The sequence below is a fragment of the Monocercomonoides exilis genome, assembly GCF_001643675.1.
Source record: "Monocercomonoides exilis strain PA203 chromosome Unknown scaffold9-1957334, whole genome shotgun sequence".
NCBI classification, from domain to species: domain Eukaryota; phylum Preaxostyla; order Oxymonadida; family Polymastigidae; genus Monocercomonoides; species Monocercomonoides exilis.
This window is the reverse complement of record NW_027150554.1, coordinates 181,930-202,500: the sequence shown is the minus strand read 5'-3', so window position 1 is coordinate 202,500 and position 20,571 is coordinate 181,930. Positions and strand designations below refer to the sequence as shown.

At 32.4% G+C, this 20,571-nt stretch overlaps 4 protein-coding genes across 4 annotated transcripts in view; all 4 read right to left on the bottom strand.

The window, feature by feature from the left end:
* Positions 1–2,836, bottom strand: part of MONOS_4575 (putative protein of unknown function (DUF4456)) — a gene marked incomplete at its 5' end in the record, with an annotated part of 7,945 nt that extends 5,109 nt beyond the window's left edge. The window contains 6 exons of the mRNA XM_067874660.1: positions 1–326; positions 516–1,287; positions 1,572–2,251; positions 2,318–2,479; positions 2,550–2,644; positions 2,709–2,836. The exon at positions 1–326 is cut by the window's left edge and continues 1,633 nt beyond it. Coding sequence (XP_067732275.1) covers positions 1–326; positions 516–1,287; positions 1,572–2,251; positions 2,318–2,479; positions 2,550–2,644; positions 2,709–2,836 — 2,163 coding nt within the window. The remainder of the gene's footprint in view (positions 327–515; positions 1,288–1,571; positions 2,252–2,317; positions 2,480–2,549; positions 2,645–2,708) is intronic.
* Positions 2,837–2,868: 32 nt separating this feature from the next.
* MONOS_4574 (putative COPI associated protein) lies at positions 2,869–4,349 on the bottom strand. The gene is made up of 4 exons (XM_067874659.1): positions 4,051–4,349; positions 3,894–3,998; positions 3,699–3,843; positions 2,869–3,583 (listed from the first exon to the last, which is right to left on the bottom strand). Exons 1-4 carry the CDS (start codon positions 4,299–4,301, stop codon positions 3,491–3,493), a joined length of 594 nt encoding a protein of 197 aa, XP_067732274.1. The 5' UTR covers positions 4,302–4,349; the 3' UTR covers positions 2,869–3,490.
* A 1,198-nt stretch (positions 4,350–5,547) lies between these two features.
* MONOS_4573 (putative NOL1/NOP2/sun family protein) lies at positions 5,548–8,567 on the bottom strand (the record flags this gene model as incomplete). Its single annotated transcript, XM_067874658.1, has 6 exons — positions 5,548–6,495; positions 6,691–7,379; positions 7,684–7,940; positions 8,030–8,169; positions 8,241–8,433; positions 8,493–8,567. The coding sequence occupies 6 exons, from the start codon at positions 8,565–8,567 to the stop codon at positions 5,645–5,647; spliced, it is 2,205 nt and encodes a 734-aa protein (XP_067732273.1). The 3' UTR covers positions 5,548–5,644.
* An 811-nt stretch (positions 8,568–9,378) lies between these two features.
* MONOS_4572 (Protein disulfide-isomerase precursor) lies at positions 9,379–11,598 on the bottom strand. The gene is made up of 3 exons (XM_067874657.1): positions 11,371–11,598; positions 10,962–11,285; positions 9,379–10,874 (listed from the first exon to the last, which is right to left on the bottom strand). Exons 2-3 carry the CDS (start codon positions 11,258–11,260, stop codon positions 9,629–9,631), a joined length of 1,545 nt encoding a protein of 514 aa, XP_067732272.1. The 5' UTR covers positions 11,261–11,285; positions 11,371–11,598; the 3' UTR covers positions 9,379–9,628.
* Positions 11,599–20,571: the final 8,973 nt, after the last annotated feature.

Here is a 20,571-nt window from a genome sequence, read left to right as displayed (position 1 = left end):
GGAGGAAGAGGAAGAGGAAGAAGTTGCATCCAAAGTATTATTTGTATTCACTGCATCCGCAGGTGAAGGCAGAGGAGGGTATAGCAGAAAGGGAAGAGAGCAGAAAGGAGGAGGCGATGTTGGCTGGCAGAGGAAGCTGAGTGGATTTCTCAGCTGATACACCTCGCCAGTCACTGGGTGTGAGATTGTCTCACACACTTTGGGTGCTTTTTGTGCTTCTTTCATTTCTGTCGGCTCAATTGTGCTGAGTGAGTAAGAAGAGGCAGCTTCAGACAGCTTCTTTTGGGCTGAGCTGCGGGATGAGGGACGACGTGATGGCTTTTTGGCTGAAAAAAAAAAGAAAAAGGAGTGGGGAAAAAATAAAATTGAAATAAAAAATTGATAATAAGTCAAAAAATATACAAGTTATTTTGACTTTTTTTCTCATTTAAACAAAAATAAACAGAATTCAAAATAAAATAAAATATTTTTTTTTTCTTTTTCTTTCACTTTCAATTATTTATCTTCATTCACACCTTCCTCTTCTTTCTCGCTCTTCCTCTTTTTCGGGTTGGCACCTTTTCCTTTCGCCTTCTCATTCATCTCGCTTTCCTCCTTCTCCTTCCTCCTCCTCTCCTCCTCTTCTGCCTCTTCTCCCTTCCCACTCCCTCCCTCAGCCCCTTCCTCCCCCTCCTCCGCCCCTTCCCCCTCAAACTTCTCCTCTCCCTCCTTCCTCACCCCAAAGAACGCCTTCACACTCGCCATCACCTCCCTTTCTGTCTCTTCTGCATTCACTTTGTGCTCCTTCGCCTTGTTTGCCCCCACTTCGCTGTATGCTACATGCACCCCGCCCATCCGATCGATCTTCCGCTTCGCTTCCGAATGCAATCGCTCAATCTCCTCTTTCGTCGTCACACTCTTCATCGCACTCACCAGCTCCTCAACTTCTGCCTCCAGCTCGTTTATTTCCCTCTCATATTTTGTCTTCCTGCTCACAACATCCTCCTCATAGAACTGGTGGTGCTGTGCGACTGCCTCCACAGCTCTTTCCCACACCCCCGCCGCTGCCCTCATAAACACCCTCACCCGCTCTGTCTCATACTCCCTTTGCTCCTGCTGTGCATCCAGACACCCACACACCTCCCCAAAGAGCGAGGAAAAGCGCTTTTCTCTCTGTTTGATGGGATCCTTCACTGTCGCATCCAGCAGACGGGCGATTTCGGCGTCACTGTGTGTCTCGTGCAGGCAGATCGTCAGACTGCTGCGCAGCTTCTCTATAAACGTCCGGATCTGCTGGCGGTTGCGGGTCTGGAATGAAAAAAATGAATAATAATAATAATGAATGAATGAATAAATAAATAAATAAATAATAAATCATGAAATGTTTGTATTGAGTAAAATTCACAAAAAAAGAAAGAAAATACAGAAAAATAAAATAAAATAAAATGGAATAAAAAATGAACGTTTATTTGAAATGAAATTCACAAAAAAAAAAAAAAAAAAAAAAAAAAAAAAAAAAGAATGGAAATAAAGAATACAATATTATTATAAAATAACTTAATAGGTTAATTTTATGCAAGTCAATAGCACACTTCATATTCCTTCAGCTCCTGCTTCACGCTTTTGTGGAGTCCGTTGAGCGCTTCAGCGACTGGAGCGATGTTCTCCTCCTCAAACAGCGTCACTGCCTCAGACGTCAGCTGCGGCGGCTGTATTTCCATCCACCTGTGCAGCTGCTCCTTCAGCGCATCCACAAACACTTTCTGCTTGTCCTTGAAGTTCTCCAAAAGCTCGTCCAGTTTCGGGCTCTTTTCGATCTCGTCGAGTGCAGTCAGAAACTCCGCCTTTGCGCCTTCCACGCGGCAGTCCTTCCACGTCAGCCGCCGCTCCTCCCACCGCAGCTGGTACTCCTCCCGCAGCTCCACCTGCGCCATCCGCACATCCAGCAGATCGCTGTGGTGCTTCTTCTTCTGCTCCAAATGCCGCAGGTTGTACACATACAGCCGCTCGTCCAGCTCCCGCCCGATGTCGTCGGGAAGCTTGTGCGCCGTTTTGATCAGCCGCGGAATCACTGCTTGCACACATTTGGATATTTTGGCCATTGTTTCATTCTCCGTGTCTTCCAATATTTTTTCTGTGTTGCGCAAAATATCTGTGCGTTTCGTGTCCCACTGCTGCGATATGCGAGTCCATATCTCTGTAAGAGGAGCAGACGTCCTAAATGATCCAAGCTTTTTATCATCAAGTTCAGTTTCATATATGTTGTCCAGTTCTGTTTGAAATAAAAAATTTTTTTAATAAATGTTCAAATGACGCAACAAGTTTCTGTTATGCATACCTTGATTGCATTCTTCAAGTTGCCTTTTCATTGATATTTCTGCATTTTGAACTAATTTGTCATTTGTTGCAACAATTTCATCAATATCTTCAATTAAAAATTCTATTTCTTCTTCATGTCGAGATTTTCTTTTCTCTTTCAATCCTTCAAGTGTTGAAAATCCTTGAGACATTAAAAAGTATTTGTTGAACTCTTTATTAAACGGAACATATCTTTGCAAAAAAAGAAATACCAGTTTTACTTTGTTTATCCTCAACTGAATGATCCAATCGCTTAACTTCATTATTAGATATTGCAGCTGGTGCAACGCTCCTTTCAAACTTTTTGCTATTTCGAATAAGATAAGAAATTGCATTATCATCAAAAATCAAAGAAAATGCAAAAAACAAACTTTTTGCGAGCTACAAGTAATTTCTGTTGAGATAAAGTCCTTGAAGAACCATCATCTTCTTTTTTTGAAAATGCATCTTGAAGATACAGTTGGCTGACTTCAAATTGCTCTCGAAAGTTTAAAGTCATCACAGCCGTTTCATAAAATGAAAATTATGATGGGCCACTTTTTCAATTTTTTTCTGAATATGATTAAATGAAATATAAATATGAAATTTATTAGAAAAATAAAATATAATAATTTCCAAAAGTTATTATTTATCATCCATTACTATCTCAAAACAAATAATTATTGCTATTCCTTTCAATATTATGAAAACTTTATTCTCATATTATTGACTTTATTATATCAATTTAAAATTAAAAATAAACTGTTAAAGCAAGTTGATTATGTATAAAGCAAAAATTGTTTGTTTATTCCTCAAAAAAATAAAATGGAACAAAGTCGATAAAAAATAAAAGATAAAAAAATATATATAAGACCAAAAAACAATGCAACTAATATCGGTGTCAAAAAGTTTATAAATTTGACTTGAAATGAAATGAATTGAACGTAACAGTTACACACAAAAAAGGGAAACTACTACCTAATTTTTTCAACATTACAAAAATATTTTAAAAAACACTCATGAACAACAAAAAATTTTTGAGAAAATAACAACTAAAGTTAAAGGGAAAAGAAGATGCGAACAATCGTCATATAAGTTGATTTCGAAATTAAAAAACATGAAACACTACTATTAAAAAAAATAAAAGAAATAATTGTCTTTGTGAAACGAAATTTTAAACTTGAGTTGTCGGAACATATCCTCCTGCAGATTCAGGAACATAAGATTGAGGTTGTGAGTGATGTGCTTCAACTTCTTGTTTATATTCCTATTTATAAAATAGAGCAGAAAAAAGTCAAAATAATATGAATAAAAAGAGAAATTATTAAAGTGCAAGTTGAAATCTCATTTTTTTTTTTTTTGAAAAACGATTCTGTTCAAACATTTTTAAGCTTTGTCTCTTCTTCGTCGTTCCGGAAACAAGATATAATGAAATAAAACACTCCAATAACAATGCACCAAATTCCCGAAGCAACTCCAGGCCAAGTTGAACCGCCTATTTCCACTCCAAAACATAACGACCCAGCGCTAGATGCAAAATGGCAATAATTGTTATATAAAATAAAGTGGAAGCACACAATGCTAAAAAGACAGCTCGATATTTTTTGGTAAGAAGGAACGGGAAATATTTCAAAAATTTATTCCATTTAAATTCAGCAAAAAACAGCAATAATCCAAATAAGCTGAAAACATGTGAATAAATAAATTTAAAAATAAATCTTAAGAATTTCACACATTAAATAAAGACTGAAGAAAATCGTGACAAGATGAAGATTGGCTAAAAATGAAAATGCAAGAATTCCAACAGCCATAAGGAGTGGTCCGCTGATCCAGGTTAAAGTTCTGAAAATTGTTAGAAAAGCAGTAAATCCATCTACAGATGTTTTTTGTTGAACATTAGTTTGAGGAAGTTGAGCTGGTTGACTTTGAACTTGATTGACCGGATATGCAAGTTGAGGATTTACTCCTTCTTGGGTCGTCATCATTTTTGTTTGAAAACGAAATTTACGAAGTTTTTCGGAATAAATTGATCTAAGCCTTTAATCTTTATTAATTGGAGTTTTTCAAATTCACTTTCAATAACAGAAAAAGTCGGTTTCAATTAATTGAAGGAAAATTAATTTTTATTTTATCAGAGATTTTTGAAAATTTTTGTTTATGCTTCTTGATTTCAATAATTCAGCAAGTAATTACTAATTTACAATAAATAATTTTGCAAAAAAAAAAATCAAAAATACAAATAAATTTTCAAAATTAATATTTTGAGATAGCTTTCAACTCTGGTCATGGCGTTTTGACTCCAACTTTAAAATTTTCATCACTATTTGAAACCACTTTCTTCTTCGATTGTGATTTTTCTGATGCAATATCAGAATTGCAGGAATTTTTCCTTTTAGAATAATGAGAATAATTTTGTAAATAATGGATAAGTGCAAGGTAAGAAACATATAAACTCATGAACGGACAAAATGTCATATTAAACTCTAAGTTTTCAGCACAAAACATCAAATAGCTTAACGGTCCAATCAGCAAATGAGTAACTGCAAGAATTTGAATAGCTCTGGAACCAAGAAGGATAGGAGGAATATGAAATGCCCAAAAGTTTACGAATGAGTTTGGCGTTAAATAATCTGGTTCACGAAGTTTGAGCAACCATTTGATTGTTCTCCCCTCTTTGATCATTTGAGAATCATTTCCGCAGAACAAATCTGTTCCAATTTTGCACATATTTTTTGAAGATACAAAAAGGCCACGCGACATCTGCAGCACCACAAGAATTGAGGTTGAAAGAAAGATGTAATGAGAGAGAATCTTCCATTTATATTGTGAATTTTGCATGACAACGCTCAAAAACATATTAGAATAAAATGGCTGAGCAACAAAGTGAAGATCTTAATTTAACAACAGAATAAAATTTGTTATTCTCAAAAGGAAATGAATAAATTATATCAAACATGAAAACCATTTAAAAAACATATTCAAGGATTTCCATTTGCTTGGCGGAATAACGTGAAGTATTTGTTCAAGTGCAGAAGCAAAAAAGAATGATAATGAAATGGTGGCCTTGAAAGGATGTTTGTCTTTGCGAAACTTATACATGCAAAACGAGAGGACTATCATATCAACAATAGCAATAATTTTCATAACAAAAAGATTGTGAAGAAACATCTTTCTATTTTAAACTAGGAAAGATTCTAAGATTAGAAAAAGAGCATTATTTGACATGTTTCATTTTAATAATGGTTATATAATTTGATCTTTATGTATGATGGTGAAATGAAAGACAATGTTTTTTGAAGTGACAAATTGGTACAAAATGAAGTCCATTTTAAGAAGAAAAAAGAGAGCTGACTTTTCTTATTTTAGCAACAAAAAATCCAACGCAATCCTTTTCAATTGATGGATCAAACCTTCTAACAAGTTTTAGCTCATTTTCAGTAAGCCAGCAAGTGGAATTATGTTTGGATAGTTGAGAACTTTGCTTTTTTAGAACAGATTTTGGAAGAAGAGATTGTGGAATGCCTGAAGGAGGTTGCGGCAATCCATAAGTTCCAAGAGACCTTCTTATAAAGCGTTTGGATTTTTCATCTCGAATTCTTTGATTCAATTCAGACTCACCAGATTCATCAGTACGTTGTCCATATGGGGAATCCTGATTTGTTTGTTTTTCGGTTAATTGCTCCTGTGTTTCGTTTTTATTTTCATCCATTGTACCATCATCATCAACTTCTTCCTCTTCCTCTTCCTCCTCTTCGCATTCTTCCTCCTCTCTCTCAGCAGCCTTTGGTCTTTTCTTGTCATTTCTGTGTTTAACCTTAACTTCAAAAGATGCATCTTCCAGAACTGCAACAACTCTCTTTTTTCTCTTCTTTGATTGCTCCAAAAGTGCAACCCCAGTTACGCCTTCATTTTTTGAGTCATTTTTCTTCTCTCCTTCTCCTTCTTTTCCTTCTCCTCCTCCTTCTTCTTCTTCTTCTTCTTCACTCTCTTCTCCATTCACTTCTCTGAGCACCTTTGCCACAACATACTCATTCTCCCACGGATTCAGTGTGCAAGTTGAGTAGACAACACAGCCACCAACATCACACAATGCCAATGCTGTTCGGAGGATGCCTGTCTGAACAGAAGAGACAGAAAAGACTGAATGCGGGAGAGAAAAGGAGACACGCGGTCGTTGACCTGAAAATGTGAGAGAAAAAAGAATTAATAATAAGCAAGAAAAATATATTGAATAATGATTGAGTTTTTCAACGATTCAAAAAAAAAAGCATCAAAGCAAAAGGATAAATAAAAACTTATTGTTGTTGAATAAAAGCTCAATTGTTTTGAAGCAAAAGGAGGTTAATAAAAGCATTTCTTTTTTTTTTTTCATACCCAAAGCAGAGCAAGGAACATCAGCGAGTACTCTGTCGAAAGATTCAGGGAGAAGAGTGATGGATGGAGGATAAGGCAACGATGGGATACTTTGTGATTGAGTGGTTGAAGGAGAGAGTGAAATGGAAGTGGAAGAGGAAGAGAAAGAGGAAGAAGGAGAATCAGAAGAAGGAGATGATGACGATGATGGAGAAGAAGGAGTAGAAGACGAAAGTGAAATGTTACTGTCAAAATCTGCTGATGTTGCGGATGATGGAAACAGAGATGGAATCGAAGGCCCTTCCAGCTGTGACTTTGAAAATGGCAATGAAAAGAACCAATTGAATGAAGTTTTGTGAGATGTTTGTGAAGACTTTGAAGAAGAAGAAGATGATGATGAAGGCAAATCTTCTGATGAGCATTTAGTTGAAGAAGAAGATTTATTGCTTAACATTTGTCTTTTTGTATGGTCATTTTTGCCTTCCCCATCTTCCTCCACAATTCTGAACAGCAAGTTCTCAGCATCCGCAGCAGCTGAATAAACATTGCGACAATTGAACTTGTGTCTCATAAACAGATTTTTCAAGTCTTCCAATCTTTTCTTCGATCTGTCGAGGCAGACAAACACGCCTTTTTTCCTCATCTGGTGAAAGATCTGCAGAGACTTGCCACCAGGTGCTGAGCAGAGATCAATCACACGCTCACCTGGCCTGAATATGTTTGAAGAGGAAATAAAGAGAAAAGAGAGAGAGGGAAGAAAGGAAAAGAAAAGAAAAGAAGGTAAACATTTGACTCGAACCGTTTAAAGATTATAAGTTGTCAAAGAAATTGAAAATAAGCAAAAGTTCAAATAATACTTTTGCAAAAAGAGAACAAAAACAATTTGATAAAAAAAAAAGATTATCATTTGAATCAATATTAAACTTTGACTCTATAATAATCGATGTTAAACTTTCTATTATATCTTTTTGTTGTTTGATTTTTAACTCATCTCAGAATCAATATCAATCAAACCTGGGGTCCAATACTCTAACAGCATATGCAGAAGGGATATTTGTGGGGAAAAGCAACTGAGGAAGAAAAGTGTTGACAGGAAAAAATGAGTAGAGAGGCTGCGTCATCGTAATCGCTGCACATCTTTCTTCTGAAGGAACTTCTTTTTCATTTGAACTTAACATTTTTTCATTCATTGAAGCAGCAGCTTCATTCGCTTTATCGTTCTTTTTCTTCTTTTTGCTGGACATTATTGACTCGAAAATTTCTGATCTCACCTATGAAAGAGAAACACATTATATTTTAGCGAACATTCCAAGGAAGGAAATGAATGGGCAGGATAGAAATTCAGAAAAGCCGTTGAAACCATGTTTAACTTGCCATTTCCCAAGAACCTCGGATTTCCATCTAAAGCAGAACTTGAAATCTGCGACGGAACTTCAATAAATGAAGCTTGTGTTATTGGCTTGCTGCTGTAAAACACTGAAACAAATTCACCTTTCGACCCTTAAAAATATCCATGGAGAAAAAATGTGATAAAAATATGTGAAAATGCAGCAAATAAGCAAAATCAATACCACTCTTCGAGGTTGCCAAAATTCCTGGGGCAAATACGTCAGCTCCCCGCAGAACAGCCTCGGCACACCTTTCATCAACAAAGACAGCATGATTCACAACATGTGGAAGTTCAACAGGTATAGGAACGTCTGCTATAATAATGTTTTTAAGAAATGGATGTCTATGAAATGAGAGAGTGCCTGAATGCGAAAGCTTTAGAGACAATGAATATTATTCCATTCATGCAAGCAAGAAAATTATAAACTTTAAACATTTTGATATTCTTTATGCGTAGCATCTAGTAAATCGGACATCGAAATTGAATTCGTGTTTGCAAAAAAACTCATGCATAATGGTGGCTCTGATAATGACTGAAAAAGACTTAACGCGTGATTTTCAGTTGTGAATGACTTCAGAAGTGTAAGAAGCGGTGGATCTTCTGTTTTAATTAATTGTGACATTTTAAATGCAAAACTCTATCCACTTTGAATCGCAACAAAGAAAGTATCCTTTAATTGCAGAGAAATTCTGAGTTTATTTTAATGAAGCCCATAATATTCTTTAATCATTCCATTCCTTATTTCACCAATAGTTTGCATCAAGCACACATCTTCAGCCTTTGGCATAATTCGTTTTGGCATAATAGTACAATATAGCATTTTGCAAATTTCGCTAATAACACTATAATCTGATTATATATGTTGTTTTAAGCATGTGCTGTATGATAAAAGTTTGCGGAAATGTGTTATTGACAAAAATTATAAATAATATTTTTTTATTTTTCATAATTCCAATTTCATAAAAAGGATGTATTCCGAAACAATTTTCGCCATTTCCATTTCCTAAATAAACATCTCAATCATTAAAAACGTTTTTTTATCTTTTGCACAACCGGATCTCGGTTTAATGATTTTTGACAATAATTATTATTTTTTGATCTTATCCCATTAATAATTTGAAAAAATTAGATTTTTCTAATTATTTTGATTTCATGAGAAAACGTGTCCGCACAAAATCATTGACATAAAAAACAATTATATAATTAATGAAATCATGCCATATAAATTTTTTACTATTTCAGTGAATACCATATAGTATCATTATGCCTTCGTTTTAATAAATTATATTTTTTTTTAATTATAAACAAAAATAAACCTCTTAAAGTTCGTTTCAGTTGAATTAAAGCATCACGCAAGAATATTAATTATAAAAAAATAGAATGATTGCATATTTGAAGTGTATTTAGAGAGAATGCATATAAATCCAAAGTTAAAAGAAAGAACTCCCTTTCAAACAACACGTTCAATTCCGCCTGTGGGTGTCTTTGTCGAATGACTGCATTCTCTTTCCGTTAGATTACTTTTCTCTCAATCTCTTTCTCTCTCTTTGAAATATGAATATATTCCTCCTACAACTCATCTTCAAACAGATACTTCTTCTTCTCGCGAGACCTGTCGATGCCCATCTTCTTCTCCATCTTCGCTCTCCTCGCCTCTCTCTCGTCCTCTTCCTTGATCGAGTTCTCGTCCACCGCGATTTTCAGGTCTGGAATGTTTTCCCTCAGAAATCTCCTCACTTTCTGAATCGAATAGAACTCTTCGCATTTAATGGGCGTGTTCTTCTTGTTTGCCGGAAACAGCAGCAGCGTCGGAAACCCGTCGATCACATACTCTGGCCACGGGTCGTTCTCTGTGATGTCGAAGTCTGCCAGCACGACACGCTTGTCGTCTTTGAGCTCCTCTGCAATCTCCTCAAACTGCGGCGCCAGCTTCTTGCACTTGTGGCACCACGGCGCAGTGAACTTCACAAAGACGTACTTGTCGAGCGCCAGGATCGTCTCGTTGAACGTGTCCCCGACCACCTTCACGACCTTCCCCGTCTGCTCAGCCGGAACTGGCTCCGAGCGCAGCTTGAGAGGGAGCGTGCCGTTCAGAAAAGAGCGGATGTGCTCGGTGACAGCCGCCGGCGAGATCGTCGGCTTCAGCAGCGGGTTGTCCGGGAGCAGCGGGTAGTGCGCCTTAGCGTTCGGGTCGAGCGACGGGAACGGCGCGACCAGAGTGAAGGCAGGGAAGTGTGTGGCAGGCAGGCCCAGCGTCTTCGTCAGCCTCCAGTGCTTGTTGTGGTCAACAATCACAAACAGCACCTCGCGGTCAAAGTTCTTCGCTGCTTTCGTCGCCTCTCCTTTCACAAACTCCATGTCGTCTTCTTTGCCGTCGATGAAGTAGAAGCCAACTGGCTTCCGCGATTCCATGTATGTCTTCGCGTTGTCGCTTGTAATTTCTTCAACAAACGGTGCTTCCACATCGGACTTCCACCTCGTCATATGCACCCAATCCCACTTTCCACGATATTTTTCGATAAAGTTCATTTCAATGTGGACGTATTCAACTTTTGTTTTTGGCACATTCTTGTTAATTACAGCAGTGAATAATGTCCCATCTTTCGGAGAGCTTGCGACAGATTCATAAGTCTGGAATTCAATTCCCTTTCTATCCTCGAAATATCCAATAAACATGTGATCAAAATCAGGATACAGCTCTTCCACTTCTTCTTTTGTTTTGAAAATGCGAAGACCTTTTTTCATTGATTTTTCAACCCATTCATAAATCTCATCCTTATCTGCTTCGCCTTCATATTTATTACTTCCTCTGCGACTATTCAAAAGCAATTAAAAAATTGTTTGTTTTTCAATGAAAATAAAAAGACATTAGAATTTTCAAAAATATTTTAACCGCGCAAACTAATGCATCTTAAGAACTGGAAGTTTTTTCCCCACCGTTCTTTTACACATTTTATACATATTTGAGCAGTTAACTTCTGCAACAGTCACTCCAAAAGGACCAAATTCTTGTATGGCTTGAGTAAAGGCTTCATACATTGCTGGGCTATCTGTACTGTTATGACTGTGATAAAGGATCACAAGAGGATATAATCCAAGGACCGCATCATGATATTTTTCTTTAACATGAATCAATTTTGGCGGCTTTGCCTCACAAATTCCGAAAAATGATGCAATTACTAACAATAATATTGAGTTCATTGAAATAAATATTTATCAGAACTCACTTACCAATGGAAGTAAGGGTAATCATGTGATCATGAACAAAATTTTGAAAGCAGTTAATAAATGCAACAAAAAAGGAACACAACCTTTTGTACATTTGTGATCATTTTCTGATGAGATGACAAGCATTCTATTAAAAAAAGAAAGAAAGAAATCGAATCAGATTTAATTAATAATGTCTTGCTTCAAAGAGATTTTTTTCTCCCGTGAAATGATCTTCATTTTATTCATTTTTTTGGAAATTTTTATCTTCTCAGAGGATTTTTCCTCGAAATCGTTTGCTATAAAAAAAAAAAAAAAAAAAAAAAAAAAAAAAAAAAAAAAAAAAAAAAAAAAAAAACTGGATTGAAAGACAAATTAGTATTTTGTTTATAATTTATGGGAGGCGATTAATAGGGTGCAAAGGGTCAACTTTTTGATGGGACTTTTTCCTTTATTGGCACTTTTTTTATTTTCGATCACAAAAAGCTGAGAAGTGTGAAATGGCTTTCAGCATTTGGATAACCGATTTTAACAAAGTTGATTCAATTTCTTACCGGTTTGTTTTTTAATTTTTGTTTATTATTTAACGAGATATTACGTTTTTTTGATAAATTTGATAGACCTGTGCGACAAGTGGCAAATTTTGTCAGTAACTGACACAGGTGACCGACAGGAAAATATTTTCTTGATCAAAACTTTTATTTTTAATGAAAAATCATATTTCCGAATTTTTCATTAAAAATTAAGAACTCTGTTTTCTATTTCGTATAATAATAATTTTCCTGAAAAGAATAAAAATTTTTTTCACAAAAGATATTAAAAAAATGAAAAAAAAAATTGTGCAATAAGTGTAAAATGGTTTTGTGACAAGATCAGTGAATAAAGGAATTAAAAAAGCCACTGGAAGTCACTTCAAGTCAGCAAAATGAATGAATAAGAAAAAGAGACAGATCAGCAAAATGGCCTGTTTCTGTTCGAAAATTTATCTGATTTAGTTTTTTAATATTGCACAACCATCATGTTTAGATTGGATTTAATTAATCCTTCTATTTGAACGAAAGAAGCAATACAAATAAAAAATGAAGCCAATGAAGCAAATAGAAGACCTGTTTTGTTTTTAATGTGAAGTTGTGAAGGCATGTTCTTTTTTTAACAATTTTTTTCATGAATTGTTATATATTCTTTGTATTGCTTTTGACTTTATGTGTTGTAAATTTTTTCTTTTGGAAAAAACAAAATTTGAATTCTTTTTTAAACGTCCTTTGTAGTTTTTGAATGCTCAATCAGAATCTTAACAAAATTTCAGATGAAAGTGGATTGCATTAAAGCAATCACATGTGCCATCTTCACAAAATAGAGATAAAATGAATATATGATTGGAGGTATAGCAAGCAAATATACTCTATCAAAAACAAAATGAATTATATCCAAGAACGGTTTGAATTTTCCAATTCATTGTTGAAACCATGAATTTATTTCCTTGATTTGTGAGATATAAACGCAAAAATGACCACACGTTTTCTCCAGAATATCACATCTGCTATGTTTTCTTCGAATAAGTTTCAATAATTTTATGTGGCCGAAGGCAAATTGATATTTATTCGAAGCAGCTATTCATCTATTTTAAATTCATCTGCAGAGATTGTTAATTCAAGAGCGCTTAGACTTTTTCTCCTCTCTCTGGTTTATTATTGAAGGCGCGTTTTTCTTTCTTGATAACGCTCAATCCGTATATTTGTTGAAAATACAAAGAAAATATGACAATTAAGGAAAAGGCAGAAAGTGAGTTAAACAACTGAATAAAGCAGAAGAAAGTCAGTGAAATGGATTGAAATTATTATCGGAGAAGAAAAAATTCCAATGGAAAATACGAAATCAAAAACGAAGAATTCATAATGGAAAATTTTGAGATTATTACAGCACAGGGAATTTGAAAAAGTTTTCAGAAAAAGAAATAGAAAAAGTTATTAAAGTTTGCATTTCATTTTTTCAAAGTTTTGCTGTTAGATCTTCACTTCATTTTCAGATATTGTTGCAAAAAAACATTGGAAAAGTCAAACACGCTTCTTTTCTATTCATCGACTTGACACATTGACATGTACTAATTGAATCACAAAAAAACAAACACTTCCATTGATGATCATAAAAAATTGGAAATGTTCAATAATCAATCAAATTCATATTTTTTGCTTAATAAAACAATATTACAAATTTTTTTGTGATAATATTGAATATCCTTCTTTTTTCATTATTCTGAGAATTTTTCATTTCATCTCTCTTCTTTTCACTTTTCCCATTTTTCTTCCTCCTCATTTTTCAATTTCAATGAAATCGAATCAAAAAATTGTCATTATTGAAATTTCTATGTGTTATTCATTGTTAATTGCAAAAGTTCCTCCAAAGCGCAATCAATTGCTCCTCCTTTAGAAGGTCATATTCTTTCACTTCTCTGTGATCATGGTTCCACTCAATGAATATAAACATTGATCACCAATATCTCTGTGATTTTCCTTTGCATTTCGAAATTCCAAAATAATTCTGAATGCAAGCATGACAGATTCTTATTTCCACAATTTCATTCTTGTATAAAAGTGTTCAATATCAGAAGATATCTTATTAAAGCAAATTCTTCTTTCGTTTCTTTTCCTCCTTCCTCTTCTTTCTCTTTATTTCAATCCACGTATCTCATCAGCTCATACAACTCCTTTATTGCCTACTTCGTAAAAATGCAGCTCATTCGATATTACAGTTTCCAAATTTTCATCATTTCAAAATCTGCTGACAAAATAATCCCAAACAAAATGATAGGCAATTTGTGCCTGATTATGGTATGATTGATTATCATTTTTTTAATTTCTATCATTTTATTCAAATACAATTTTTGTTTCAAGTGCAAATAAAAATGAGATTGAAATAAAAATAATTACAAAAAGAATACGAACCTTCAAACAACTGACAACAGTTTGAAACAAATAAAATCATTTTTATTTCTCTTTGTATTTCTTCACTTCTCTCTTTGCAATAACAGCTGTCATGAGACAATGTTTTAAATTCGGTGCAGTATCCCATAATAACATGTTGCAGAACAAAAAGAGCATTTGCGAAAAACGTTCAAATTAATTCAGTTCTTTTCATCGCTTTAATTCTCATTTTCATCAATTATCATTTCGGCAAATCTTGATTTCTTCTAATGAAAAAAGCTCCTTCTCTGGGCGTTCTTCATCTTTTTGCAATATCCAATATGTCTCTTTTAAAAGCTAACCATTCAAAGGAATTTTCTTTTCTTTCATCATTTTGTCCATTTTGTTTGACAGTTTCTTCATGAAGACAATTTAAAATTCAACGTTATTCAAATCTTTCACTGTCATATTTGGTTTATCTTTTTTGACTTTCTGCACTTCCTCCTCGCAATCTTCCAGCTGATTGAATAATTCTTCAAAAAAGAAAGAAAGAAAGAGAATCAAACATCTTGAATTGGAATGCAATAATTACATTATTGAATTGAACTTATAAGTGCTTCCCGTCTGACGTATTTTCAAAAACTTTTGCATCCAGAAAAAAATTCCGTAAAAACAATCTTTTTGAACGCTCTCACATCGATAAGTAGAAATTGGAACTAATAAAAACTCATAACAAGCATGATAATATGTAAGTTCTTTCTATTGTTTTGTGAATTTGCATTATTTACAAAATAAACGAAAGTAATATTTATTTTATTTGTCCGAAAATAATGGAATGGTTTGTTTGATCAATTATTTTATTTTCATTTGAAAACAAATTTTAATATATAATTTTTATTGCAAAATCAAAATGAAATGGTTATTAATTTTTTATTTTAATTTTAATTTTTTTTTTCTAATTTTTTTTTTTTTTGAAGTGACCGACAGCAACAAAAAATGGCAAGTCGTGTCGCATAGGTCTAAAATTTGAATTGGCTTTTCCCACCCAACCAAGCATTTCCAGAAAATGAAAAATACTGTTTTCAAAAGCACTAACTTTTATCTATCTGTTTTTAAATTCCTTTTTTTTGACAAACATTTTTTTCGTGTTATTCTTGCATTTCATTTTTTAAACAACATGCTAACATAAAACTGATTGTTTCTTTGTAAATAAAATGAAATGATATAAATAAAAATATGATATGAAAATCATATACCCTAATAATGAACAGTTGAAAACAAAAACATTGTTTTTTTCTATTTATCAAGAACTTTCCTTTGTTTCAAAAACTTGATCATTGATCATTTTTTGTTAGTCCCATTTATCCGTTAACGACAGACAGAAAAAAACAATGTTTTTGTTTTCAACTGTTCATTATTAGGGTATATGATTTTCATATCATATTTTTATTTATATCATTTCATTTTATTTACAAAGAAACAATCAGTTTTATGTTAGCATGTTGTTTAAAAAATGAAATGCAAGAATAACACGAAAAAAATGTTTGTCAAAAAAAAGGAATTTAAAAACAGATAGATAAAAGTTAGTGCTTTTGAAAACAGTATTTTTCATTTTCTGGAAATGCTTGGTTGGGTGGGAAAAGCCAATTCAAATTTATCAAAAAAACGTAATATCTCGTTAAATAATAAACAAAAATTAAAAAACAAACCGGTAAGAAATTGAATCAACTTTGTTAAAATCGGTTATCCAAATGCTGAAAGCCATTTCACACTTCTCAGCTTTTTGTGATCGAAAATAAAAAAAGTGCCAATAAAGGAAAAAGTCCCATCAAAAAGTTGACCCTATTTTATATTGACCTCAAAATTTTATCTTAACCTTTTTTTTGAAACTTATTTTTGCGTTTTTGATTTGTGAAAAGGCTAAAAACAAAAACAAAATAAATAGACTTCTTGATATTTTTGTTTTTCAGAATTCTGTTAAAAAAAATTTTGAAATTTTTATGTTCAAAAAATTTTTTTTAAATATTTATTATTCTAGGACCCAGATCAAAGATTTGCTGAATGTGAAGCGAATATTTCGTACCGAACGTTTTAAAGCCACAGCATCAGCATTTCACATTCCTATATTATAATTTTATCTTGTTTTAAACATTTTCAATTTAATTTTTGACCTTTTTTTCTCATCTCACTGTTTTTGCTTAAAACACGATTTATTTAATAAACAAGTGTTAGTGTCAAATTTTATTTTAATGAAAAAAATATTCAAAATCTTATTTATCGTTTATTTGTGTCAAGCATTGAAATGAAAAGGATCTTTTCAAGAATTTTAACTGAAAAGCTTGTGAATATGTTTTTTCTGTTTTTCAAATTACAAAACACTCACAAATGAATTATCGTTTTTACATACAAGAATCGTTTCATTTTTATTATGTTTATTTATCGTTTCAATAAATTTCGTAAAAAATTCATATTTGTCCTTAAAATCGTGTTTTTTTGAAAAAATGTGTGAAATGAGAAAAAGTGTTTAAAAAACAAGTTGAGAAAGTTTAAAACAAGTTCAACTTATAAAAAAATAAACGATGTATTATAATATGAAAGCTGAAAACTTCCGATAAAAAATATTCGCTGGAATAGCAGCAAGTCAATGATCAAAACATAAAATTATTATAATCCTCGATCTTTTTGAAAAACATGAAATTTTCAAAAAATATTTCTGAATAATTAAATGATTATATAACAAACAGTTCTGGTAATTTTGAATTTTAAACAAGCTTGTGTGTAGCTGCTAACAAGGCGAAAAAGAGAAGGGTCTTGATATAGAAAAAAGGACAAGATAAAATCATATCCCTATATTTTTCGAAATTTGTCATAGTGAATATATTGTGATAAATAGGTTTCATGCTGAATGCAAAAAAGTGATTGAAATAAAAAATTCATTCAGAATTTAAGACGATATTTTTTGTTTTGTGATTTTTGTTCCATTCAGAGTTTCCGAATGCATTTTACATTTTTTTTCCTAAACATTTTTGAACAAGAATGTTTGACTTGTTGTAATTTGAAAGGAGAAAAAGTTTTAAACTGGTCGTTGTTTTTTTCATAAAAGCTAGAATTTTGTCCCATTTGTTTAAATGGGGGAAATATGGACTTTCAAACTTTTTATGCACAAAGCATGAAAAAATTGTTTCACTTTCAACTTTCTTTTTTCTTTCTCAGATTTTAAAATGAATTTGATTTTCATTCCCGTTTACAGGCATCATTGAAATCAAAACATGAAGTTTTCTAATATTTAACAAATGTCAAGAAAATGACCCATTTTTATTGTGCTTTTTGATAAAAAAAAGTTAATCGAAAATGCATAATTTTTCAATGAAAATGCCTGAAGTCAAATATTTTGTCACAAATGATGAATAATTGAACCTCCACTCAAAATAATAGCCAACAAACAATAAAATGTTTATCATATTGGAAATGAATCGTGCAGTTCAATCGATAGATTTTTGTGAATAAACGATGGAAGAATTTATTCACATGGTGCAAAATAAGTGCTTTCTGCATTTTCATAGAAAAAATTTGCACTTTTCATTGACTTTATGAGATCAAAAACACAACAAAAAATGTATTCATTTTTTGACATACGAAGAATGTTGGAAAACTTAATGTTTTGATTTCAATGATACCTGTTTGAGGATGTGAAAATCATATTAATTTTGAAATTTGAGAAAGTTGAATAAAGATATGAGCGAAGCAATTTTTAAATGCCTTGTGCAAAAAAAGCTTGAAAGTCCGTATTTTCCCTTATTTTGTTGTTTTTTGTTTATAAATTAAAAAATAAATCATTGCATGGTTCATATTTGTTATTTAATTATTTAATTTGATATTTACAAAAATTGTTATATTTTTTGCAGATGAATTGACTGGATTTTCGTAACTTTTGATTTATATTTTACAAGTTGATCAATTAATTTTCTTATGCAAAATCAAAGAGAGTCGAGAATCTTTTTTAAGAGTTTTTTTTTTGAATCTTTTCAACTGAAAAAGAAACAGAAAACTGGCAATTGGAGAATAAGATTCTGGAAGAAGACAAATATTGCAGGATATGTTAAAGAAATATGTAATTGTTTGTTTTTGAAGATAACATAACAAGATTTGTTTGAAGACACAAACAAATTAACATTAAGACCAACAATCACTTCAGCCAATTCAAAATGAGAATTTCTTGTGTTTGCTTGATGGAACTGTGTTTTTGGACAGGAATGTCTGAAAAACATTGTTCTTTTATAACTGGAAAATCTCCGAATGCAGTTAGCAAAATGTTTGCAAATTTCAAATCGCAAACAACAAATTTAATAAACCAAAAATAACAGTTTAATACTTATGCAAACATATTTTTGCAAAAAATATTATTAATAGTTATGTCCAAAAACAAACATGTTTGCAAATGAATAGTGTATTTATAAATAATTGTTGTGCGAAGGATTACATTAAAACAAAACAGGATCAAAAAAAAAACCATATTTTCAAAACGAATAAAGAAATATTTCTGATTTGAATTTTAAATGTTTCGAAGACTTTCATTCAAATGTGAAAAAACGAACTTTCAAACTTTTTAAATTCGAAGCTCATAATTTGAAATTATTTCTCTCTCAAAACATGCGTTTTATCATTAAATAGAATTTCGTGAATTCTTGAATTTATTATCATATAGATTCAGTTTGGTATTGATGAAGTTGGTTAAGTGGTTTTTTTTTATGTCGCAAATGTTTATCAAATGTGATTAATTTTTTTTTTGAAAAGTTCCTTTTGTTTTATTCTCAAAAAAATTAAAATTTCATATTTCGATCAAATTTCTGTTCCAACTCAGGAAGCTTCGCTGAAATGGAAATGACAACATTGTCACTATTTTGTTTTCATGACAGCGAAGCTTCCTGAGTTGGAACAGAGATTTGATCGAAATATGAAATTTTAATTTTTTTTTTTGAAAATTTAACAAAAAGAACTTTTCAAAAAAGTTTTGATATATTAGTTTATAACAGTGTTAAGTCACTCGTGAATAATCGCAATCGGATTTAGTCACAGATAGTTGTGGAAAACCGAATGCGATGAAATCCTGTTTTGACTGGCTCTTCATTTTTTGTCTAATAAATCTTTTTAAAACCATTTATAATAAGAAATATGGATTCACATTCATAATCCTTTTGAAATCTGAGTATATTTCTCTGCTTTTATATTTCAATAAAAATTATTTTCTTTTAAGGTTATTTTGATTATTTCTACAATATTCACATGATTGAGAATATTTTTTGATTGCATTTAGAAGATTAACTCACCAAAGCGTTGAATAATCTTGGAGAGGATATTTTATTTTCATTTTTATCCCCTCAAACATTACAAACATTTATTTTTTAAAAAAAAATGAATGTTTATCAATTATTGTTCTTTTTTTATGTGTTCAATCAAACTGGACTTTCAACAAAAAAATATTTCGTTTTCTTATATAACAAAATATATCTCAATGTTTTATTCAAATGAACTTTTTCCAAAAAAACGAATTATATCGATCAAAAGTATTATTTAATTTTATCAAACAGAAAAGTTGATTAGCCAGCGATGAGCGTGCATCTATTTCTTTTCGCATGTTTGCTCCTTGCTGAGAAATTAATGTTGCATGATTCCACACAAGAATATTTTTTCGAAAGCCAACATACTCGCTTTATTTCTCAATTGCATAATGACCCTGTTTATTCGAATGGAGGCAATTCAAACGATGCACATTTTCAGGCAAATAGAGAATTAAAAAATGAAGAAAGGGGAAACATATTTTGTAATTCCAAAGGATTGCAGCAAGTTACGTCAACAACAATTAATACATTTTTGAGATTATTCAACACTTCGGCTGGACTGAAAAATGTGGCAATTGAACATTCTTCTTCACCTTTGATGCTCATAGCAGAAAAGTCGAGTGTCGTGCTGGATTCCTGCATTTCCCACCAAAAATCATCATCTCCTTTTCATTTGCAAAGTGGGTCAATCTATTTCACAAACATGAGTGCAATGCCAAAAAAGAATGCTTATTCATCCGGGCTCGTATTATCATCTGGTGATTCAAATTCAGCCATGATGAGAAATTCCATCATTTCAGATCTGGCTGTTTCTTCATCAGACAATTTTCTTGTTTCAGGAAAGAGCCACAGCGAACAGATCACTAATTGTGCCTTTAGGAACATGTCTGTGAAATACTGTGAGGACATTGATTGTCAAATGGAACACTCATGTTTTCGAAGTTATATGGAGAATTGCCTCATTTGTTCATGTGTGAATGCTTTTGAAGGAGGAATTTCGAGTGGATCTTTTTCTTCTCAGGAATTTGTCTGCAAAAACACAACAATTAGCAATGGAAAAAGAGAA

Coding starts and splice junctions, on each gene's coding strand:
- MONOS_4574 (XM_067874659.1), bottom strand. CDS start 4,301: ATGATGACGACCCAAGAAGGAGTAAATCCTCAACTTGCATATCCGGTC. Junction 3,844..3,893: donor CGAGCTGTCTTTTTAGCATT/GTGTGCTTCCAC, acceptor TTTTGCATCTAG/CGCTGGGTCGTTATGTTTTG. Junction 3,584..3,698: donor AAGAGACAAAGCTTAAAAAT/GTTTGAACAGAA, acceptor TTTTATAAATAG/GAATATAAACAAGAAGTTGA.
- MONOS_4572 (XM_067874657.1), bottom strand. CDS start 11,260: ATGAACTCAATATTATTGTTAGTAATTGCATCATTTTTCGGAATTTGT. Junction 10,875..10,961: donor CCAGTTCTTAAGATGCATTA/GTTTGCGCGGTT, acceptor GCTTTTGAATAG/TCGCAGAGGAAGTAATAAAT.